The sequence below is a fragment of the Mobula birostris genome, chromosome 4, assembly GCF_030028105.1.
Source record: "Mobula birostris isolate sMobBir1 chromosome 4, sMobBir1.hap1, whole genome shotgun sequence".
In the NCBI taxonomy this organism is placed as follows: Eukaryota; Metazoa; Chordata; class Chondrichthyes; order Myliobatiformes; family Myliobatidae; genus Mobula; species Mobula birostris.
Window position 1 is genome coordinate 159,786,556 of NC_092373.1, and position 25,336 is coordinate 159,811,891.

Consider the following 25,336-nt stretch of genomic DNA (forward strand, 5'->3'; position numbering starts at 1 on the left):
GCTGAAGTACCATTAAGTCTTCTCCAGTCCGTACAACACCATCCGCCTGCTCTGCTGAGGGAGAAGCTGACAGCGATGCAGGTGGATGCTTCCCTAGTATCATGGATTCTTGATTACCTGACTGGCAGACCACAGTACGTGTGCTTGCAACACTGTGTGTCTGACAGAGTAATCAACAGCACTGGGGCTCCACAGGGGACTGTCTTGTCTCCCTCTTACTTCACCATTTACACCTCGGACTTCAACTACTGCACAGAGTCTTGTCATCTTCATAAGTTTTCGGATGACTCTGCCATAGTTGGATGCATCAGCAAGGGAGATGAGGTTGAGTACAGGGCTACGGTAGGAAACCTTGTCACATGGTGTGAGCAGAATTATCTGCAGCTTAATGTGAAAAAGACTAAGGAGCTGGTGGTAGACCTGAGGAGGGCTAAGGTACCGGTGACCCATTTCCATCCAGGGGGTCAGTGTGGACATGGTGGAGGATTACAAATACCTGGGAATATGAATTGACAATAAACTGGACTGGTCAAAGAACACAGACTGTCTACAAGAAGGGTCAGAGCCGTCTCTATTTCCTGAGGAGACTGAGGTCCTTTAACATCTGCCGGACGATGCTGAGGATGTTCTATGAGTCTGTAACCAGTGCGATCATGTTTGCTGTTGTGTGCTGGGGCAGCAGGCTGAGGGTGGTAGACACCAACAGAATCAACAAACTCATTCGTAAGGCCAGTGATATTGTGGGGATGGAACTGGACTCTCTCACGGTGGTGTCTGAAAAGAGGATGCTGTCTAAGTTGCATGCCATCTTGGTCCATGTCCCCCATCCACTACATAATGTACTGGGTGGGCACAGGAGTACATTCAGCCAGAGACTCATTCCACCAAGATGCAGCACAGAGCGTCATAGGAGGTCATTCCTGCCTGTGGCCATCAAACTTTACAACTCCCTCACTTAGAGGGTCAGACACCCTGAGCCAATAGGCTGGTCCTGGACTTATTTCATAATTTACTGGCATAATTTACATATTACTATTTAACTACTTATGGTTTTATTACTATTTATTATACATGGAGCAACTGTAACAAAAACCAATTTCCCCCAGGATTAATAAAGTATGACTATAAGTAGAGATTTCCCTGTTCTCAAATTATTTTACTGTGGTAAAAACCTGCCATTGAATGTAACACCTCTCTTACCCTTGGGTTTCAAGGCAATCCTTACATTATGATTTTACTTGGTGTGATTTGCATCCATATTTCTGCTTGGACAATATACTATTTAAAGCTCATTATACTCTGCACACATACATTTAGGGACAAATAATAGTTTTTCATTGCAAGACAAAAATTAGTGCAATGTTACATTTCATATTACTGGAAACACTAGAGATGCCAAGACTATCAGAAGTGTAGCTAACTCATTGGAGTTAAAATTGTATTTCTGCTGGAAAAAGTGCTTTGAGTTCCTGAAAAGGGCTACTGAAAATGTTGGGACCTATAAAATCGAGAGAAATTTCAAATCACCTTTTAAGAAAATTAAGTGGCCAGAAGCATTTATCCTTTGTATTGTATTTTAGCACTTGCAAAATATTTGACAAGGACAATTTTATTGTTGTGGGTTTGTCAAGCACAAAAAAGCTAATTGAGAAACACATCAAGTTTAACTCGTTTTGACAACTTCAATTCTTGGCAGAGTTTCTAAAGACCGCCTCAATTCTACACCTGATGGTGGTTTTAATTCATTTAATCCAATCTACCCTATTAAAGAGTTGATAATAATAAAAGCTCTATCAGGTTTAATTTTGACAAACCATTTCAAAGTACCAAAGACTGTAGGCCATGTAAATGCAAGGAAGAACTATAAAAGGGACATAAACATATGCCTCTCAGGTGCAATTCAATATAGGAATTGAATCTGAAAAGAAAGCCCTATTTTCTAAATAGTGAGAAGACAGTGAAAATACAAAGTATTCAGGTATACAAGTGTAAAAGAGAGGTGAGAATGGATATCTGACCACTGGAAAAACAATGCTGGAGAGGTAGTAATGAAGGACAACAAAATCAATCTTCATTGTGGAAGACACTAGCAGTATGGTGTGAAGTCACCATAACTAGAGAGAAGGTTCTTGGGGAAACAAAGTGGATAAGTCATCTGGACCAAATGGTATACACCCCAGAGTTCTGGAAGAAGTGGCTGAAGAGATCTGAAAGTCTGGAAAATTGCAAACATCACGTCACTCCACTCTTCAAGAAGGGAGAGAGGCAGAAGGAAACTATAGACAGGAGTCTAATCTCAGTGGTTGGATGGATGTTGGAGTCAATTATTAAGGATGAGGTTTGAAAGTGCTTAGACGCACATGATATAATTGACAGCAGTCAGCATGATTTCCTCAAGGGAAAACCTTGCCTGCCAGATCCGTTGGATAGACAAAGGAGAATCGGTTGATTTTGTGTACTGTTTTTCAGAAGGTCTTTGACAAGGTGCCTCACAAGGCTGCTTAACAAGTTACGAGCCCATGGTATTACGGAAAAGATTCTAATATGGATGAATCAGTGGCTGACTGACAGGGGGGAAAAGAGTGATAATAAAAGGAACCTTTTCTGGCTGGTGACTCGTGATATTCCACAGGAATCTATGTTAGGATTGCTTTTTACATTATATGTCAATGATTTGGATGATGGAATTGATGGCTTTGTTGCAAAGTTTGCAGATGATATGAAGATAGGTGGAGGGGCAAGTAGTTTTGAGGAAGTTGAAAGTCTACAGAAGGACAGTAAGATTAGGAGAATGGGCAAAGAAATGGCCGATAGAATAGTGTCGGGATATGTATGGTCATGCATTTTGGCAGAAGAAATGAAAGGGTTGACTACTTTCTAAATGGAGGGAAAATACAAACAATCCTTGTGCAGGATTCTTTAAAGGTCAATTTGCAGGTTGAGTCTGTGGTGAGGAAGGCAAACGTAATGTTAGCATTCATTTCAAGAGGACTAGCATATAAAAACAAGGATGTAATTTTGAGACTTTAAAGCGCTGCTGAGGCCTCACTTGGAGTACTGTGAGAAAGTTGGGCCCTTTATCTTAGAAAGGATGTGCTGAAACGAGAGGGTTCAAAGGAGATTGAATGGCTTGTCATATGAAGAGCATTTGATGACTCCGGGCCTATATTCATTAGAATTCAGAAGAATGAGGGGTGACCTCATTGAAACCTATTGAATAGTGAAAAGCTTTGATAGAGTGAATGTAGAGAGGATGTTTCCAATGGTGGTGGGGGGGGGGGGTTCTATGACCAGAGGATACAGCCCTTTAGAGCAGAGATGAGGAATTTCTTTAGCCAGAGATGAATCTGTGGAATTCTTTGCCACAGGCAGCGGTGGAGGCCAAGTCTTTACCTATGTAAGGCAGAGGTTGATAGATTCTTGACTGGTCAGGGCATGACAGAATACATGGAGAAGGCAGGAGATTGGGGCTGAAAAGACAATTGTATCAGCCATGATGAAGTAGTGGAGCAGACTCAATGGGCCAAATGGCCTAATTCTGCTCCTATATCTTATGATCTAAGACTAGGCACAATGACTAAAAGTTGTATTAACTTTATTTGTAATTCTTTGAAGTTAGTTGGATCACCCTGGAACCATCTTGAAAGATTTAAGGTGATTAAGGAGTCTGATAAAAACAGAGAAGCCATATCCTTAGTTGGAAAATTTTGTCCAAGGAGTACTTTGATATAGTACAAATCTGTAATCCAAAATGGCAGAATACTGTGGAGATTATGATCTATCAAAATTTAAAACTAACATTGGTTTGGACAAAATTTAAAATGACCTAATTAGTATTTTAAACAGTGCATACAGTGCATTGGCTTTCATCAATGTGGGATTGAGTTTAAGAGCCGAGAGGTAATGTTGCAGCTACATAGGATCCTGGTCAGATCCCACTTGGAGTACTGTGCTCAATTCTGGTCGCCTCACTACCAGAAGGACATGGAAACCATAGAAAGGGTGCAGAGGAGATTTACAAGGATGTTGCCTGGATTGGGGAGCATGCCTTATGAGAATAAGTTGAGTGAACTCGGCTTTTACTCCTTGGAGCGACGGAGGATGAGAGGTGACCTGATAGAGGTGTACAAGATAATGAGAAGCATTGATCGTGTGAATAGTCAGAGGCTTTTTCCCAGGGCTGAAGTGGCTAGCACAAGACGGCATAGTTTTAAGGTGCTTGGACGTAGGTGCAGAGGAGATGTCAGGGGTAAGTTGTTTTTTTTAAAAACACAGAGTGGTGAGTGCATGGAATGGGCTGCCGGCAGCGGTGGTGGAGGCGGAAACGATAGAGTCTTTTAAGAGACTCCTTGATGGATAAGCCTAGGTAGTTCTAAGGTAAGGACAGGTTCAGTGCAGCTTTGTGGGCCGAAGGGCCTGTATTGTGCTGGAGATTTTCTATGTTTCTCTGCTTAAACACTTGAACAAAAAGGAGCATGAGAAGCCTGAAAATGAAATGAGGGACTGATATTTTTTTAAAATGGAATGAACAGTTTAACTTCCTAAAGTTCTTGATGGGTTTCTGATTTATGGAGAAGGAGCAGGATATCATTGGCAGCAATGTTTCCATATCTAACTCTTTATAGCTATTCCTAAAGTTGCTTCAAGGTTCAGTGTAATAAAGCAAATACTGTTTCACATGACAACTGCAACATAGTTGCGCAAATATTAACTAAGCATTTTCAACATGCTTTCATATAGCCATATAACAATTACAGGACGGAAACAGGCCATCTCGGCTCTTCTAGTCCGTGCCGAACTCTTACCCTTTCCTATTCCCACCGAGCCGCACTCAGCCCATAACCCTCCATTCCTTTCTTGTCCATATATTTATCCAATTTAATTTTAAACGACAACATAGAACCTGCCTCAACCACTTCTGCTGGAAGCTCATTCCACACAGCTACCACTCTCTGAGTAAAGTTGTTCCCCCTTATGTTACCCCTAAACTTTTGTCCTCTAATTCTCAACCCATGCCCTCTTGTTTGAATCTTCCCCACTCTCAGTGGAAAAAGTCTAACTACGTCAACTCTATCAATCCCCCTCATAACTTTAAACACCTCTATCAAGTCTCCCCTCAACCTTCTACGATCCAAAGAATAAAGACCTAACTTGTTCAACCTTTCTCTGTAACTTAGGAGATGAAACCCAGGCAACATTTTAGTAAACCTTCTCTGTACTCTCTCAATTTTATTGACATCCTTCCCATAATTCAGTGACCAGAACTGTACATGTATTATATTATGTATATATTACCATGTCCTATTTTGATCAGTTCTACCAAAACGTAGCACCTCACATTTTTCAGCATTAAACTCCACCTGCCATCTTTCAGCCCACTCTTCTAACTGTCCTAAATCTCTCTGCAAGCTTTGAAAACCTACCTCATCATCCACAACACCACCTATCTTAGTATCATCTGCATACTTACTAATCCAATTTACCACCCCATCATCCATATCATTAATATACATTACAAACAACATTGGACCCAGTACAGATCCTTGAGGCACACCTCTACACACCGTCCTCCAATCTGACACAGTTATCCACCACTACCCACTCTGAAAATTTTTAGTACAAATTCATAAACAAATCTTATAGCAGTTTAATCTAGTTTATTTTTGGAATATAAATGCAAAACATCATACGATTAATACATTCATTATTCCCACAGTTTGTAATCACAAATGTTTGTATCCTTTATGAAAGCTGGGTCTTTCAATGTCACCGACATAAATCCTATGAAAAATAAAAAAAAATTAACCAAAAATAACTCTCAGCAGCTGATGTTCTATTTTATTATCATAGGTGAATAATGAAATATTCAAAATGCTTAAAAGGCAAATACACATCATCTATGCATTGTTATTCAAAGATTTTTCATAAGCTTAATTTCTCTATTTCCCTCATTATAATTTTCTTTTTTAGTCTAGGGGACTGAAATTAACTTTTGCTTATCTTTTCCTTTCTCATATCTTTTGAAGTTAGCACACTACATTACTCACTAAATTATTCTTGTATTCTACTTTCCCTTTTATCATCAATTTTTTGGCCCTCCTTTGCTGAATTCTGAATTTTTCCCAATCCTCAGGCTTACTACTCCTTATGGCAATATTATAAGCTTCTTTCTATAACACTTAGGATATCAGGTCAGTCACAGTTAGATAAATTTAAGTATTTGTATTTTAAAAGCTTTGATGACACCACAAAGCAGGATCACAGCATCTAAACAAATTCAAATTTCAGTCAAAATATTGCAATTAGCTGTATTGGTTTTCAATTTAAGGACATCTTTAAAAGAACATACCCATCCGCTGGGATTTTTTGATAGTCTTAGAAATTTCTTTTTGTTTCTTTCCACACAAACCTAGAAAGTAATTATAAACAATTTATTTAAATCTCCGTGTAGGCTTCATTTTCTTAACAACTTATCCAAAATCATTAATTACCATTTGTTTACTGGATCTCCTCATAGCCGGAAAATTAAAGCTTCTATCGCCTTAATAAATTGGCATTACTCTATTCGCACTTTTTAAAATGAGGTGCTGAATTGTAAAGCATACTTCTAATTCCTGTTCATGCTAATTGACACAGTAGGCTTCTATCCTATAACTTGTAAAATAAATCAGTTTAAAGGTATTGGCTCTTTGTATTGCCAAAATTCAAGATGGAATTAACATTCTAACAGCAATTTTATAATTTTCTCGTGTTTGTGCTATAAATGTGTGCACAGACCATATCTTAATCAATGTGAAAGAAATTGCAGTACATGATTCTGTTTATAAACAAAGCAAACATACCCTATTGTATCAATAGTTTCAATGGTTCATAGGTATTGTCCTTTGTTTTGCCCCATTTCACTCCTTATGCAATTCATACAGTGATGCTAGGAAGTTTGTGAACCCTGTAGAACTTTCTCTGTTTCTGCATAAATATGACCTAAAATGTGATCGGATCTTTATGCAAGTCCTAAAACTAGATAAAGAGAACCCAATTACATAAATAACACAAAAATATTATACATGTTCATTTATTTCTGAGAAAAATAATCCAATATTGCATATGTTTGTTGGAAAATGTTCGTGAACCTTGTTTTCATTAACTGGTATGATCACCACCCCCCACCCCCCAACCTTGTACAGCAATAACTTCATCCAAATGTTCCTGGTAACTTGATCAGTCCTACACATCAGCTTTGAGGAATGTTAGGACATCCCTCCCTATAAACCTGCTTCAACTCTGGGATGTTGGTGGGCTTCCTTGCATGAACTACGTACTTCAGTTTTTTACCCAGATTTCTACAGGATTAAGGTCAGGACTTTGAGTCAGCCATTCCAAAGCACAAATTCTCTTCTTTTTAAATGATTCTGTTCTTGATGTACTCGTTTTTCAGATCATTGTCCTGTGCATTATCCAATTTCTATTCAGCTTCAGGCAACGGACTGCTACCCTGACATTCTCCTGTAAGATGTCTTGATACAATTTTGAATTCATCGTCCCCTCAACAATTGCAAACTGTCCAGGCCCTGAGGCAGCAAAGCAGCCCAAAACCATGATGTTCCTTCCACCATGCCTCACAGTTGGGTTGGGATGAGGTTTTGGTGTTGGTGTGCAATGCCCTTTTTTTCTCCAAACATAGCGATGTGTATTTCCGCCAAAAAGTCCAACTTTTGTCTCCTATGTCCACAGAACATTGTCCCAGAAGTGTTGTAGAACATCCAGGTGGTCTTTTGCAAACTTGAGACGTGCAGCAATGTTTTTCTTTGGAGAACAGTGGTTTCCTCTGTGGTGCCTTTCCACTAACACCATTCTTGTTCAGTGTTTTTCTTATAGTGGACTCAGGAAGAGATTTTTGTAAATTCTAGAGATTTCTGCAGGTCTTTTGCTGTAACCCTCAGGTTCTTTTTCACCTCTCCCAGCATTGCACACTGTGCTCTTGGTGTGATCTTGCAGGATGTCCTCTCCTAAGGAGAATAGCAACAGTACTGAGTTTCCTCCATTTGTGGACAACTGCTCTTACTGTGGACTGATGAACACTCTTTAGAAATGATTTTGTAGCCTTTTCCAGCTTGATGAATCTCTACAATTCTTCTTCTAAGGTCCTCTGAAAGTTGTCTTGATCAAGGCTTGGTGCACGTAAACAGATCTTTCTTGAGAAGAGCAAGTTCTGTCAGTAACCTGACTTTGGGTGTCTTTTTTATAGGGCAGGGCACCTCTACAATCCTCACCTCCAATCTCATCTCATTGATTGGAACACCTGACTCCAAATAGCTTTTGTAGAAGGCATTACCCCAGAAGTTCACATAATTTTTCAACAAATACATGTAATATTGGATCATTTTTCTCAATAAATAAATGAACAAGTATAATGTTTTTTGTGTTATTTATTTAATTGGGTTCTCTTTATCTAGTTTTAGAATTTACGTGAAGATCTAACCTCATTTTAGGTCATATTTATACAAAATAGAGAAAATTCTACAGGGTTCACAAACTTCCTGGCATCACTGCATCTTTGTCTTTTTAGGCAAACGTAAAACACCGAATTGGGAGTGGGAGGGGGAAATATTTCTGGGAAATAAACAGGATGTAACATGAACGCATATCATCTGAGTGAATCATGAAATGAGAGGTGATAAAAAAATTATGCAGATTTTACTTTCTCCCCCCGCATATTCTGAGAGAGACTTTATATTGCATTTCAAAATTATGGCAATAATTTATGAACTCCTTTGCAAGTTTCTACAAATCCAATTAGCCATAAGACGGAGGTCATCTGTAGCCTTCTCTCCACGCCTGATTTTACACTTACATATTTTTTAATTGGTATGTGTGACTGCATGTAAGGTTTCTAGGAATTAATACTTTGTTCAGCATATATAGGTTTAAAAAGCCACTGCATGGATAAAATAAACAATTAGCTTGACATTTTATAAAAATTCAAACCTTGAAAATTCAATTAAATATATATTTACTGAAATTAACAGGATACCTCGTTCTAGAGCATCTTGGAGTATTAACATTACACAATTTCAAATAAAACGTTACGCAAACTATACATCTTCTCTGCTTCAAAATACATGCCTGCCATAATGAAAAGCCCAAATTCTTCCAATTGGAGTTCTAAAGAGTGCAAAATTGTAAGTATCTTACCAGTTATATGTCTGCCTAAAATACGACCTGTATATGGAGAGATGAACTGGGATAAAAGCTTGTTTTAAAAAGGGAATAAAGAATAAATGAAATGTATGTTAGTGTCAGAGTATATTCACCAGATTAAAATATAAACATTCAATATGCAGTTCAAACCTAAGCTATTAAAGCACTAAAATGTCTTCATTTCTCCAATAAAAGCCCTCCTTTGTTACTACCATCAGGAAGGGAATGGGAATCTGAAGACCCGTGCTCAATAATTCAGAAGCAGCTTTTTCCTCTCTAACCACCAAGTTGATTTTACATTATTTTTGTAATTTAAAATAATTTTGTCTTTGTATTGTACTGCTGCTGCAAAACAAATATCAAATCATCCAAGTCAGTGATAATAATTCTGATGAATTAATTTCATTAAACTTCGGTTTCAAATGTACTTAGTGAAAATGACGGGATATTATTAAAGGCTAAATAGAGAAAGATTCATTTTTCAGATGACATGATTCAGATTTTGCTCTAGATTCCAGCATCTGAAGTATTTTGCATTTGGATTCACATCTGATTTGGAAATAATTTTATTTTGAACAAGGGAAAAAGTGTTCTGGCCCTCAATATCAATATTAATGAACATAGTCTCCAAAACAGAGTTGACAGTGAGAAAACCCATCTCACTGATGTTGCTTTAATTAATTACATCAATGCAACTTCTTTATCACAAGCAACAGAAGAACACTCACAATATAGCAATAGTAAAAGGAATTCCACAATCAAATCAGGCAAGTAATCTAACTATAAGTAACAACACAACTTTGGCCAAGTTAACATTTTTGGAGAATCAGTAACAGGTTTAATATCACTGTCATACGTCTTGAAATTTAACTTTGCAGCAGCACTACAATGCAATACATGATAGGAAAGGGGGAAAACTGAACTACAGTAAGTACATATTAAATAGTTAAAATTAAATTAGTGCAAAAAACAGAAATAAAAAGTAGTGAGGTAATGTTCATGGGTTCAATGTCCAATCATAAAGTGGATGGCAGAGGGGAAGAAGCTGCTCCTGAATTGTTGAGTGTGTTCAGGCTTCAGTACCTCCTTCCTAATGGTGGGGGTCCTTAGTGATGGATTGCCGCCTTTATGAGGCACTACTACCTAATTTCAAAGTTTGCCATATTACAGATCCTTATGATGATAGATACTGGAGGAAATAACATTTTGGACCAATATATCATGTGGCCAGAACTATGTATCCTGGTATTTAGCTTCACTTTCTTCTATTAGAACAATGAGCCTTCCAACTATGATCCAACATCAATCAAAATTGGCTAAATAGCTGTGTCCAATGACGCTCAAGTCAGGAAATACATAAGCAAATGCAGTTTCTTTACCTATAACATCACAAGGACACAGATGGTTTTGATTTGATAGTCCTAACTTCGAGAAGAAAATGGTGAGGCTGACTGAACTTCCGAGGTATAAATATGAGTAATTAAAATGCAAATATCAGAGGTTTAGTTTGAATTGTGCTGTAACTCCACAGGCCAAGCAACAGCAGTACCTTCCTAATTAAACATTGTCAGGAAGTTCAGGTTGCTCTCTCAAAAATTAAATGATGTATTTGAAGAGTAAACAAATTTTGCCCACATGCTCACTTAAATATGGGCAAAACTCTGGATATGAAAATGTAATTTTACACACATGGGGTAACAGTTTTTTAGAATTACTAACTGATGCTTGTTCCAATTGTTCCATTGTTCCAATTTTAATACAGGTAACCATGATTCACCCATGGATAAAGCAGCACTTCAGCAGACAATTGATATCAGATCATCTGCGCTGAAAAGCCCACAAGACCTGTGGGTAAATGTTAGTGTAGTGATGGGAGAATATGATTCCAGCATTGCTATCCACAAAACTTAGCCTCCTATTTTTATAATCTTTCTAATCAGATCATAGATCTATTTTATAATTTAGATTAAAAACCCACTACAATTTGAGAGTGAAAGACTTGAAGCCTTCAAAACAAAAAGTGGTGGGTGTGCGGAATGCACTGCCGACGAAGGTGATATAGGTGGATACAATAGGGTCTTCTTAGACTTTTAGATAGGTACATGGAGCTTAGAAAAATAGAGGGCTGTGCAGTAGGGAAATTCTAGGCAGCTTCCAGAGTAGGTTACATGGTCTGCACAGCATTGTGGGCCAAAGGGCCTGTAATGTGCTGTAGATTTTCTATATTCTATGTTTCTATGTTCTAAGATGAGATTCACAGTTTACAATATTCTTTCCTGAACAGCTATTTGCCTAAATTAGATTTTATCTGAAGACTGCATAAAGAATATTGGCTATTGCATTCATAAAATGTCACTCCACACAATTATTATTGCATTCTAGTCCAGTAAATGGTGTTGATGTACATATAATTATCATGGCAAAATTCCTGTTCTTCAATATCCTATCATATAATATAGCCTTTGAGCATATGTTACCTCCTACATTTATTGAATTTCATTATCACCCTAATCAGTAAAATGAACAAACCTGTACATTCTTGTAATCCACTGAAATGCCACATAAAATGCACTTCTTGGGAGGTTCTTTGTAAGGATTTTCTAGCTTTATTGGCTGTAAGAAAGTGGAAGGTATTTGAGTATTTGAAACATTAATAATCAAGCTGTTTCTCCACTATCACTTCAATGACTAAACAACCAAATTGTTAGTTGACTAACAATCATATTAAGATAAAAATATTCAATGAAAGTTTGCAATGTTCCTTTTATATCCTCTGCATTAGGATAATTTGCATAACATCAAAGCTCTCAACACTTCAATGGATGATAAATGTAAAGGGTAAAAACACAGAAACATTCCTTCAAGGAGTAGTCTGTAATTCAGATGACCAAAGACACACTGTAAGCAAAAGGCAGCAACGTACACCAGAGCCAAACAAACAGCAAGAACAGAGAACAATTTGTTAGCTGGTGAAGATTAGAGATCGGAATCAAGGGATGTATGAACAGGGATAAGAATTTTAAATTTCAATGTAGACGAGAAAGGTCAGGCATGACGATGAACAAGAACCAAAAGCCACAGAAATGAAAACTGTCAAAATTAAAAGTGATAAAGCCATAAAGAAAGCTTTGGCAAACTAAACTTAATGTAGAAGTGAATTTAACTGTAACAAACACAAGAGCTGATTACTATGCAAATTAATGTCAGAAGAAATATAGTATGGAAAATATATTTGGGAAAAAAATAGAGAAAACGGACAATAAGAGCATGTCACAAGAATTTCACTAAAAGCTTACAAAAGCCTACTTGAACAACAAATAAGTTTTTAGATTAAAAAGTTTTCAAAATAGAAACAATTAATAATGTTCTAAAGAGCCTTGAATCTTAATCTATGTAATACCAGTTGAGGTAAAACAAGTTTTTCAGCTGAACTACTTTTGAGCTTGAATCACATCCATCTTTCCTTATCAAACCATCAACATAACATTCCCTCATTTCCCCTTCTCTGGATTCCTGGTTCCAATTTAATGCCCTCAAGTTCCATGTTCTCATAGCTCTTTGAATAGAGCTTCCTTCTACACTTCTAATTGAATTTCTTAATGATCATATTATTTAATGTTCTCTGATTTTGTTTCCTAGACCCCTAATGAAAATTGAAGCATTTTCTGTTTCTCTTTCCATAGATGTTGCCTGACATGCAGGTCATTTCCACTATTTTCTGCTTTTATTTCAAATTTCCATCAACTGCAGGTTTATTTATTTTTAGTCCTATTTCTTACCATATCAGAAACGCTTGGAATCTGTTGAGTGGTGATTCCCCTTTGCCAGTACCCTGCAAAACAAACATTTGAATATCTAGACTGTGGTTCAGCTTTCAATTCATCTTTGAATATTGTTAAATTGTAAATAATCAATTCACAAAGGAATAGAAGTGCAATACCAGATTCCATCAGCGAAGGCACTTCTAAACTTCTGCAATTAATACTTCCGATTTGTATGAACAGAATGTAAGACAAATTTTCCACTGCATCTTGGTATGTGGTGAAAACAATCAATTGATACCAAAATGTTAGCTTAATAACAAAATCTATTTTGTAAACATTTCCAAATCTGATAAAATGTTTATGCATTAGGTCAGACTCTTGTGTAAGATAAACACATGCATTTTACTGTGTTTGCAACCATCAGTTGAGCATTACATAAATTTCTGAAGGCATCATGTCAGTTTGTATTGATACTATGGAGTGATTTTCAGTTAAAATTATCTGTGACAAATACAATTCCAAGTTACTCACCACACCACAGTCCAACCTTCAACATTACCATCAAGGTAAGAAGGCCATTCATTTGATGTAGCTCAGAGGAGCATGAAAGGCTTAAATGACAGTCATACCTAAATTTGAGTCATATCCCAAGTTACCGAAGCTGAGTTCTTTTCTCAAACCTAGCTCTCTCCAAGCTAGTGGATAAGATCAAGCCCCTCCTGTTCTACCACATCCAACAAGAGATGGTGAACAATCAACAAGGTCTGGTAGCTCCATCCTCAACAATGGCATGCCAGGGCAAGTGTAGAAGTAAAGGGTGTTGACCCAGCTGGTGGTGTAGTGGCATCAGCGCCGGACTTCGGGTCGGAAGGTCCCGAGTTCGAATCCAGCCGGCTCCCCTGCACGCTTTCCATCTGTGCTGGGTTACGAGCTGGTAATCTCTTTGGAAACTCATGCAGCAGAAGGCAATGGCAAACCATTGCTGTAACTTGCCTCTTAGAGGGAAATTGTCCGCTAACTGAAGAAACTCTCCGGATGCGACGTACCTTTCCTTTTTATGGTACATGCAATCATTTTCTGCAAGAACTGTCAGTGGATGGTCTTTCCTGAGGTCCTTACCCTCAGTGAAACTTGCCTTCAATCAACTTGATCTGCTCTACACAGTATCAAAAATACTGACAATGGGACCCAATGCCATCTCAGTTGTAGAGCTGAAAGCCTGGAATTAACAAGCTACATTTCTAAGCCACACACACAAAATGCTGGAGGAACTCAGCAGGCCAGGCAGCATCTATGCAAAAGAGTACTATCGACTTTTTGGGCCGAAACCCTCCATCAGGACTGGAGAAAAAAAGCTGGGGAGTCAGAGTTAGAAGGTGGGGTGAGAGGAGGAAGAAACAGAAGATGGTGAGTGAAACCAGGAGGTGGTGGAGGGAGGGGCGAAGAGGGTGAAGTAAAGAACAGGGGATTTGGTGGTAAAAGAGATATAGGGCTGGAGAAGGGGGATTCTGGTGGAAGACAGGTCATGGAAGAAAGAAAAGGGAAAGGAGCACCAGAGAAAGGTGATGGGCAGGTAAGGAGATAAGGTGAGTGGAATGGTGAAGGACGGTGGGGCATTACCAGAAGTTTGAGAAACCAATGTTCTTGCTATCAGGTTGGAGACTACTCAGACAGAATATAAGGTGTTGTTCCTCCAACCTGAGTGTGGCATCATCATGAGTAGAGGAGGCCATGGACTGACAAGTCAGAATGGGTATGGGAAGTGGAATTAAAATGGGTGGCTACTGGGAGATCCCACTTTTACTGGTGGACGGAGCATAGGTGTTTGGTGAAGCAGTCTCCCAATCTTTGTCAGGAAGTCACTGCTCAAGCTGAAATACAACAAGAACGGTGACTGTGTGCAGAACAGCAAATCCAAAGCTGAGAATGCAGGAAGTAATTCATCTGACTTCACAAAGCTCCACAACCATATATGCAAAAAAACTTCAAAGTTTAACGTAAATTTATTATCAAAGTACTGCACAAGTCTTAGTCTATAACCAGAGTACCTAAGACTTTTGCACATCACTATAGTAATTTTCTGTATTGCACTGCACTGCTGTCACAAAAAAAAATCAAATTTCGTGTTATATGTGGGTGATGATAAACCCGATTCTCATATGGGTCTCTACTGTGGACTGCGAGGGGAAGGGGATAGGGAGAAGGGAATCATGGTTGGGAAAAGGGGAAGAGGGAGGGGAAGGAGAGGGAAGCACCAGAGAGATGTTCTGTAATGATCAATAAACCCACTGTATGGAATCAAATGACCTTGCCTGGTGTCTCAGGGCTTGCACCCACGTCACTCCCCACCTGACACTCCTCTGCCACCTTTCCCACACTCTTCCCGTGCATTCCACCCTCGCTATTTCTCAACATCCTTTGCTCCCGCCAGATCTACAAACTCACTCTCCGCTCCATGTTGACAAATACAGTACAGAGCAAAAGTCTTCGTCTCTCTTTCTCTATAGATAGAGATGCACACTCAGTAAATCCAAGAAACATAATAGAATCGACGAAAGACCACACGCAACAGAATGGACAAACAACAAACTGAAATTACAAAATAAAATAAATATCTGTAATAAATAAGTTATAACTATCAAGAACATGAGATGAAGAAACCAGGTTGTGAGAACAGTTCCGTCATGGGGCGATTAAAGTTATTCCCACTGATTCAAGAGCCTGTTGATTGAGGGGTAATAACTGTTTCTGAACCTGGTAATATGGGTCCTGAGACTCCTGTATCTTCTTCCTAATGGTAGCAGCAAGGAAAGAGCATGCAACAGCACTCTGTGTAGATGTGCTCATGGTGGGGAGGGCTCTACCCGTGATGGACTAGGCCATATCCACTACGTTTTGTAGGATATTTCATTCAAGGGCATTGGTGTTTCCATACCAAACTGTAATGCAACTAGTCAATATACTCTCCACCATACATCTATAGAAGTTTGTCAGTTTTAAGATGTCATGCCGAATCTTCACAAACTCCCAAAGTAGAGGCACTGCCATGCTTTCTTCATAATTGCACTTACATGCTCAGAGAGATCCTCTGAAATGATTAACACCGAGGAATTTAAAGTTACTGACCCTCAGCTCCTCTGATCCTATCTCTTTTATTATTAATTTTTTATTGCAACACCAAATTACATTCAATACAACCAGTTGCCAATTACATTTTGACTGTTTAACCCAGCCACCCCCCCAACCTTCATCACCATCCCCCCTCCACCCCTCTCCCCTCCGCCAACCAACTGAATAGTAGTACATACACAGACAAAGCATTCCTATTTTAACAAAAGATCTTTTAAGTTAGGTATCAAATTTGACCACATTAAGATTGTATTTGGTTGTGCATCTGAGTATTTGAAATATCATGGGGTGGTTTCCAACGCTGAACTACAATCTTCACCTTCTTAGCTGCAGTCAGGCCTGCCAGCCAGACTTTGCGCATTTTTTCCATAAGGGAAAGGTGGGAGTCATCATTTAGAAGATGTACAGTGGGGTCCATTGGTAATTGTACCCCTGTTGGTTCTGTAAGAGTACTGATAACCTTCCCCCACAAACCAAAAACCCCTGGACGTTCCCATACAAGTATAAAAGAGCCAATGGTTCCGTGGGAGCAATATGGGTCAGGAACCAGTCCCATTTGGTGTCTAATTCTCAGTGTTAAATATGCTCTATGACAAAATTTCAAGTGTATATACCGATGATTTGGGTTTTTCGAAGCACCAGCAGCATTATCTCAAATCGCATCCCAGTCTATGTCTTGTCCCAATTCAGATATGTCCCTATCCCAGGTTTTCATTCCCAATGTGGGCATATATTTCTGGGAGTTTAATTTATCATAGGTATGACACTATCTGTCCTGGAGCACTCTGTATCCAATTTAAAATGGGATGGTCCTTTAAATCTGACCCCCAGGGAACGCCATAGGCTTTACAAGCTGATCTTACTCGAAAGTAGAAGAGAGTGATTATCAATATTATATCAAGATACCAATTCTTGAAAGCTAAGGATAGTACTTGCCCCATTAATACCTTGAAGAGTAGTAATACCTTTATCCTCCCAAGTTCTCTGATGAGTACTGGCTCATGGAACCCTGCTTTCCTCAAGTCAATAATCATCTCCTTGGTCTTGCTGACAGTGAATGAGAGATTGTTGATCTGGCACCACTCAACCAGATTTTCAATCTCCCTCCTATATGTTGATTCATCACCACCTTTGATTTGGCCAATGACAGTGATGGCATCAGAGCTGTGTTTAGCCTTACAATCATAAGCATATAGCAAGTAAAGGCAGATTATCACATTCTTCTCAGGTACCAGTACAATTAAAGCTTGCTTCAAGCAAGTGGGTACTTCAGACTGCCAAAGCGAGAGGTTAAAGATATCGGTGAACACTCCAGCCAGTTGATCATCACAGGTCTGTAGTAATTGGCCAGGTACCCCACTGGGCTGGATACTTTCTGTGGGTTCACCCTCCTGAAGGATGCTCTCACTTCAGCATCAGACAGAAATCAGGGGCTGTGGGAATTTGTGAAGGTTCCTCCATGTTTTGATAGTCAAAGCAGACAGAGAAGGCATTGAGCTCATTCTGGGAGTAAAGTCTTGTTGTTATCTATGTAGTATTCAAGCACTGCCACAGCTGTCAAGCATCCTTCACTGGCTCAAGTTTGGTCTGGAATTGCCACTTCGTTTGTGGGATGGTTTCCAGAAATTGTACCTGGACCTCTTGTATCCTACTTGGTCACACAAGATCTGTCACTGACCCGGCCCTCAGCAGATTGCAGATTTCATGGTTCATCCAGTGCTTACGGTTGGAGAAGACTGATTTTGTGGGGACACCCTCATCTACGATTGTTTTATCAAGCCTGTGACAACCATGGTTTTTTGATTCAGATACTGCTGTAACTTGCCTCGTACGTGGTTCCCCACTACGTCAGAGAGGCGTGGAGGGAAATCGTCCACTAACCAGGGAAATTCCAGATGCGACGTACCTTTCCTTTTTCCCTCTGATAAATCCTTGAACATTTCCCAGTCCACTGACTGGAAGTAATCCCATAGCCACTCCTCTGCCTCTTTGTTGTTCTCATCTCTGGAGCTTTGCTCTTTAGCCTCTGCCTGTGGACAGCCAAGTGATCAGATTTCCCAAAATGCATTCTAGGCATGGAACAGTTGGCATTCCTTACCATAGTATAGCAGTGGTCTGGTGCGTTCTTGCCTTTAGTTTTTCAATCTTGTTCTCCAGCAGCTGCACATTTGCAAGCAAGATGATGGGCTTCATTCCTCTGCGTTTCAGCCTGGCTTGGAGCCTTCCCCTCCTCCCATTCTTTTGGCCATAGTCCTTGGTCTGCTTATAGGCGCTGTACCTGCGTGACTGGGAGTTAAGTCCAACGAATCCTTCAGAAGATCGTGAAATCACTAATTCATTAAGCTGGTTCAAAGCTATGTTGCTTAATGGGAAACTACAGACTGCAGATTGCAGTGAGAGTAATTAAAGAGAGGTATATTTAGAAATTTTGTAACTAGCCCACAACTTGTCTCTTTTAAATGAAAACAGTAAAGACCGTTGTTTTAAGGTCTAACACAAAAGAATCTGTACACCAAATTAGCTTAAGTAAGCCTGCCTGATTAGCAAAATCCACTTCTGGTACAATAGGGTCACATTGTATAACGTGACAAAATGCATTAAGGCTTCATTCATGAAAGCTTCTTTGACACCTCGTAACCACCATCCAGCAGCTACAAACTCTGTCATCCAGAGCATTGGTTCAACTTCTAATGCCTTTCCATGTCACAACATCATTCTTACTTAGAAATCAAAGTTACTTCATTGTTGCCTGTAAAAAGTGAAATTGCTTAAGGAACGGAAATGTAAGAACATGAGAAAGGCAAGATTTATGCCTGTCTATCAGAACCTAATCTAGGACAGCAAGCAGATATTAAATGCAGGTTTAAACAGCGACAGCCGATTGCGAATTGCGACTTCCAACTCATAAGATGCCACAGAAAATATTGCATTTATCTTCTTTTATCAATTAAGCTTGCGTCTTCTAGTCAAAGACATAGTGCCAGCCAATACAAATACTTGTCCTATGATTTTGTGTTCCAGTATAACACCTATCATTAATTTTCCTACTCCAACAAGAATAATCGCATTTGAAATCCCTCGACCTTATTACCAACCCCACGAAATCGCCTCAGCACCTTCTCCATAGTTCAGACCTCCTAAAATCTACGAAAGGACCAGGCCGGGGGTTACAAATTCGCTTTTTCATAGAGATTCAGGAACCACAGCTATTTTGTTTCAGTCCTATAAACCATGAGGTGCCTCATCATCCTTTGCAAAACCTTCCAAGAAACTTCTCTCCTCCCAGCTTCATTACCTGGACGCCATGTCCTCACTACCCGTAACATCCCACCAGCCGAAGTTGCCAGCGACCCAGAAACCAGGACTACGCATGCGCGATTTCCCAGCCCTCTCCCGCACACTCATGGGCAGACCTGCAGTTCGCGCACGCGCAGATTGCACCACAAACGCGCGACGCTCTACGAAATTGGCGGTTTTTCTGTTTGCCAGTCAGGGGCGCTCGAGTCCGGAAATGACGCCGAGATACGGGTCCGTGCAGCTGCGCAGTACGCGCTTAGTGGGAGCTGGATGGCAAAGGGAGTCCTGTCTCAGTTCGTGTCCGTTTAAGTTACCGCTGTAGGGACGTTAAGAGAGAGGTTGAGATTCCTTCAGTGTGAATATGGCTTTGCATGTTCACGTGTATGGGAAAATTAAAGGTGTGAATGTAATATGTTAGTGGCACACTGCCAATGTGGGTGTGAACTTTAGGGTCTGTGGAAGTTTGGGGTTGTTATTGTAAGTATGGGAGTGGGTGAATTTTGGGGTATTAGTGGGATGAACTTTAAGCTGCCAGTCAGTTACTTTCATATTGTGGGAAAGTGTTGAAAGAGTAATCGCTGATCAGATTCTTGTATTAAAAGAGTGACTTCACTTTCAAAAGTCTCTTGTTCTAAAATTATTTTCTGATAAGGACTTGAAAGGTGATACCTAAACACAAGGACTTTTTAAGACCATCTAATTATAATACTTTTAATGCCTGTGATCATCAGGAGGATTTTTGAGCTATGATTTCTTTTATGATATGAACACTTGTAGATTTTTTAAGGCTCAAAAATATTTGGGGATGTAATTGTAATTTTTAATAGCTGAGTACATTTTCAGCATTGGGTTTTCTGGGGTGATGCTGCAGAATGAAGTGGACTTTATGTCCCTTGGCATACAAAGGAACAAGACAGAGCTGCTGTGACTTTATGTATGCCTTAAAATGGATTTGGACCAGGCTGATGAGAATGTAGATGATAATCAATGGGTTTGCATGCGAAAGAGAGTTAGGGAAATTAAGGAGACCCTGCCACCTAGTAAGAAAACAAGCAATAACAACATCAGTGTTTCTGAAATGACTCAGAAGCAAAAGGAGGACATGCAGTCTGAAGCATCAGTAATCCAGGACCATATGGACCAGGTAACACAGCAAACTTCAGAGATTTGCCTGATGTAGATAAGAAATTTGGATTTTATGTGTCAAAAGGGCGATATAGAACAAATACAGAAGAAAAGATTGAGATTATAGAAATAACTAACAGAATGTTAAATATAAGGACACAGTAGGACAGCAAAGTATATTTGACTACAAAATGGGACAGCTTCACTGTTTCCGTGCTTCAGGTTTGATCCTAATCACTAATGGAATTTGCATGTTTTCACTGTTCCGTTTCCTTCCACATCCCAAAGATGAGCTGACTGTTTGCCATATCTTATGATTGGTAAATTACTCCTATTGTCAGTGAATTGGGAGACTTGAAGGGATTTTGAAAGAGAACAGTGAGTGGAACTGATGGAAAAGCTCTGGATTTCTGATTTTAAAATTTCGCATTCTAATGTTCAAGTTATAAACAGTACCGCCTTGACACTATCATAATAGAAACATAGAAAATAGGTGCAGGAGTAGGCCATTCGGCCCTTCGAGCCTGCACTGCCATTTATTATGATCATGGCTGATCATCCAACTCAGAACACCGCCCCAGCCTTCCCTCCATACCCCCTGACCCCCGTAGCCACAAGGGCCATATCTAACTCCCTCTTAAATATAGCCAATGAACTGGCCTCAACTGTTTCCTGTGGCAGAGAATTCCACAGCTTCACCACTCTCTGTGTGAAGAAGTTTTTCCTAATCTCGGTCCTAAAAGGCTTCCCCTCTATCCTCAAACTGTGACCCCTCGTTCTGGACTTCCCCAACATCGGGAACAATCTTCCTGCATCTAGCCTGTCCAATCCCTTTAGGATCTTATACGTTTCAATCAGATCCCCCCTCAATCTTCTAAATTCAGACGAGTACAAGCCCAGTTCATCCAGTCTTTCTTCATATGAAAGTCCTGCCATCCCAGGAATCAATCTGGTGAACCTTCTCTGTACTCCCTCTATGGCAAGGATGTCTTTCCTCAGATTAGGGGACCAAAACTGCACACAATACTCCAGGTGTGGTCTCACCAAGGCCTTGTACAACTGCAGTAGTACCTCCCTGCTCCTGTACTCAAATCCTCTTGCTATAAATGCCAACATACCATTCGCCTTTTTCACCGCCTGCTGTACCTGCATGCCCACTTTCAATGACTGGTGTATAATGACCACTCCCCTTTTCCTAATCGGCCACCATTCCGATAATAATCTGTTTTCCTATTTTTGCCACCAAAGTGGATAACTTCACATTTATCCACATTAAATTGCATCTGCCATGAATTTGCCCACTCACCCAACCTATCCAAGTCACCCTGCATCCTCTTAGCATCCTCCTCACAGCTAACACTGCCACCCAGCTTCGTGTCATCCGCAAACTTGGAGATGCTCCATTTAATTCCCTCATCCAAGTCATTAATATATAATGTAGAGCTTCCATGAGTTAATGGGTCATACTTGTATTTTAAGTTGTATAGAAATGTAGGGTATGACAAACAGCCAAGGTCTGAATAACAAAATCCAACAATGCACATAGTGATACTTGATCTAATTGTCTTAAACTATGTACAAAAATGCAGATATAACTCTTGATGTAATTTACAGAGAAATTAGGGATCCACATTTATGGGTATATTGAATCACTCTACTGAATCTACTTCATTGCTCCAAACACATACAAGTCACAATCAGGTTAAACATCACCAGCATATGTCGTGACATTTGTGAACTTTACAGCAGCAGTACAATGAATTACATGATAAATATAGAGAAGAAAAACTGAGTTACTGTAAGCATATACTTACAATAAATATTTAAATGGGTAAGTGAAAAAAATTAAGATTATATTACAAGGGTTGTATGTGTTGAGAATAGTTTCTACCTTGTATTGCTGTAAAGATGGACCCTTAATTCTATAAAGAGCTAATGTGCCCATCTTTTAAAGAGAACCAGTAAGAGCCAACCAACTTATCAGAGAACACTCCCACCATGCCCTCCATGTCTACTAGTATTCTAGGACGTGTTGTTATATCCATCAACACAATGTTTAGCATAACTTACCTGTATAATATCTCACCGCTGTTCTCATAATGCTTTTAGAGAATAAACTACTAATTCTTAAACCAAGTTACAGCTGTTTTTTTTAAATTATAGTTAAACTTCATTGTGGGTAAGAGTAGAATTCTGACATTACAAAATTGCGTAAAATGAGTAATAGTAAATTGGTTAATAGTGAATTTTAATTACATAGTGTAAAATTAATGAGGTTGAGTCAAAAGTATCTTTGTTTAGGCAAGGTGAAGCATGGTTAGAAGGCTGTCATTGAATCAGGGTACACAATATAATCAGCTCAGATTTTAAAGTCTCACATTGTCACATGTATAAGGAGTACAGCCTCTACGGTTTCATAATGCAGAGATTACAGCACCTGGTTAGGGGATAGTGAGAAATTGCATAACAGATTTTCACACATTTCAAAATGAGAATATTAATTTAAAATGGAAAAACTATGGTGGAGGGATCAAACAGGCAATATATGAAGGAATTTCCCTTTGTTCCTGAAGTTCATGTGTTACTGTTTGTATCAATTGACCTTTATACACTGTTGCTATTTCCATTGACTAATTGTAACCAAAAGTATTGCTCTTCATTTATAATGAAGCTGTGAAACTGACAGTAAAACACGCTAAAAATATAATACTTTGTACCATGGAGTGTAAATTTTTAACTTGAGTACTGACCCATATTTATAATTTGAAAACTGAAAAGTAATATGCAGATTCCTTGGGTAATTAAAAATTATGTTTCTAAGTACGTACTGCCTGTTACGCCGCAGGCAGCATCTGTTTTTAAGTAACATTTTTATCCCATCTTTAATCTTGTGTATATGTTTAAATGTTTATTCTGTAATGCTAAATATAGTATTTTAAAATGTTAGTTGACATTCATTTCGTTTGTTTGTTGTATAACTCTTCATGGTGTTCACAGCTTAGCTTCCTTGACAGACATCGCAAGAGTTCTTTTAGGGCTTTTTTTCTGGGGAGCGGGTGTTGGTGAAGGGAGTGGAGGAGAGGCAGCAGTAGAGATCAACGAAGACAAAATCCTCAGTTTAGATTGCTAAATTTTGAGATCATTTATGAGTATTGTCACTTTGTCATTGACCACAAAATTCAGGCCATAGTATCCAATGCAAGAACAGGACAATGTGAGCAGTCTATGACTGCATAGTCCTATTTGCATTCATTGGTTACTACAGTTTTAATGTTTTATCAATCATAAAAATACGAATACTGAACAGAAAATATGTTTCTCCTCCTTTATATTTATAAATGGTACAATTACCTATACAGTATAACATAACCTAGGTTTTAGATTGTCAACACCAACATCTACTTAGTGCTTGTATTGCTGATATATTACTTGATCTGCTTGTGTGTACTGTTTTAATTAAGAAATTGTGTTATTTCAGATTAACTCCGACAGTCAAGAGGACCTCTTTGGAGACTATGATGGTTTTGGAGATGACAGCTGGTTACAGGCACAGTTTGAAGGTTCAGAAAGAAAACATTTTGTTTGTACTTCAAGTCCGAATAATGAAGGGGAAAATACTCTGGGTCATCTAACATTTCAGAATTCTGGCACGCTTAATTTACAAAATGATGAGAAAATTCACAAACTTTCAGAAGATGTTGAATCAATTAAAGATTCCTGTAGGAGCAGAAGTACTGTTAGAACTGAACAGTCTTGTTCTAAAACTTTGTCTGTGTTGCATGCTGGAAATATAGATGAACTGGATGAATTACCAAGCTCACAGCTTGCACTAATGGAGGAATTTGACTCTCCACTGGTAAAACATGAAAGCAAAACAGTAGAGCCAAAAGCCAACCTGCCATTGAACTGCATTGTGGAGGGCCATTCTAGCAATCCTTTATTCTTGAATAAAGGAATAGAAAATCATAATGCGCAAAACCAATGGAGGACACCAAATTCTGGAACACATAAGCAGCTAAGCCTCAAAGATCGGATGAAAAATGTAATGGCTGAAAATGCTAAGTCGCCAACACCACAGTTATCAAGAAGTAAACAGTTGAAGGAGATTATCCTATCTGAACAAATAGATGTTGCAATGAAAACTATTGAAGCTACTACAGATATTGATATGGGCCCTTTTTATGGACTTCCAAGCAAAGTTAAGGATTTGATGTTCCAATTCAAAGGCATCAAAGAGCTTTACGGTAAAAGAAAGGAAAAAATTTTAAATATTATATAATGATAAAAGGAGTGATTTTTTTGCACCTTATGATCTAGAACTCATTCTAGTAAATAGTAACAAGTTAGAATGCAAAGTGTATAGGCAAACTGGTCAGATTGGCAAAATAACCTGCTAACAAGGTTCAGTGATACTATGTTGCAGTTGGAGAGGGGTTAAAGTTGTACTCTATATGTTGCATGTCATTGAAGTGCGAAGGCCTCTCTCAGTAAATAGCAGGACCCTGGGAAGTGTTCTAGAACAGTGGGACCTGGAGTACAAGTACATGGTTCCCTGGAGGTGACATCACAAGTGGACGGGGTGGTGAAGAAAGGTTTTGGCATAATGACCTTCATGAGTCAAGACATTAAGTATGGAAGTTGGGATGTTATGTTGCCGGTGAGACCACATTTGGAATATTATGCTCAGATTTGGTTACTGTGCTATAGGAAAGATGTCATAAAGCTGGAAAGAGTGCAGGGGAGGTTTGAGGATGCTGCCAGGACTTGAGGGAATGATTTGTGGAAAAGGATTGGGGCTTTTTTAATTGGAGAATGAGGGGTAA

At 39.1% G+C, this 25,336-nt stretch overlaps 2 protein-coding genes across 4 annotated transcripts in view; one reads left to right on the forward strand and one right to left on the reverse strand.

Annotated features, from left to right (window-relative positions):
* Positions 1-5,637: 5,637 nt before the first annotated feature.
* Positions 5,638-19,479, reverse strand: mrps18c (mitochondrial ribosomal protein S18C). Its single transcript, XM_072254768.1, has 6 exons — positions 19,387-19,479; positions 12,978-13,030; positions 11,728-11,811; positions 9,193-9,250; positions 6,350-6,409; positions 5,638-5,781 (listed from the first exon to the last, which is right to left on the reverse strand). The coding sequence occupies exons 1-6, from the start codon at positions 19,415-19,417 to the stop codon at positions 5,705-5,707; spliced, it is 363 nt and encodes a 120-aa protein (XP_072110869.1). The 5' UTR covers positions 19,418-19,479; the 3' UTR covers positions 5,638-5,704.
* A 175-nt stretch (positions 19,480-19,654) lies between these two features.
* Positions 19,655-25,336, forward strand: part of helq (helicase, POLQ like) — a 44,481-nt gene continuing 38,799 nt past the window's right edge. For all 3 annotated transcript variants that reach the window (XR_011885778.1, XM_072256331.1, XM_072256332.1), the window contains exons 1-2: positions 19,655-20,532; positions 23,992-24,757. Coding sequence is in view for 2 of the 3 variants with exons in the window: in XM_072256331.1 (XP_072112432.1) it covers positions 20,335-20,532; positions 23,992-24,757 (964 nt within the window). In the remaining variant the exon portion in view is untranslated. The remainder of the gene's footprint in view (positions 20,533-23,991; positions 24,758-25,336) is intronic.

Coding starts and splice junctions, on each gene's coding strand:
- mrps18c (XM_072254768.1), bottom strand. CDS start 19,417: ATGTTACGGGTAGTGAGGACATGGCGTCCAG. Junction 13,031..19,386: donor AGTGAGGACATGGCGTCCAG/GTAATGAAGCTG, acceptor TTTGTTTTGCAG/GGTACTGGCAAAGGGGAATC. Junction 6,410..9,192: donor TTTAGGCAGACATATAACTG/GTAAGATACTTA, acceptor ATTACTTTCTAG/GTTTGTGTGGAAAGAAACAA.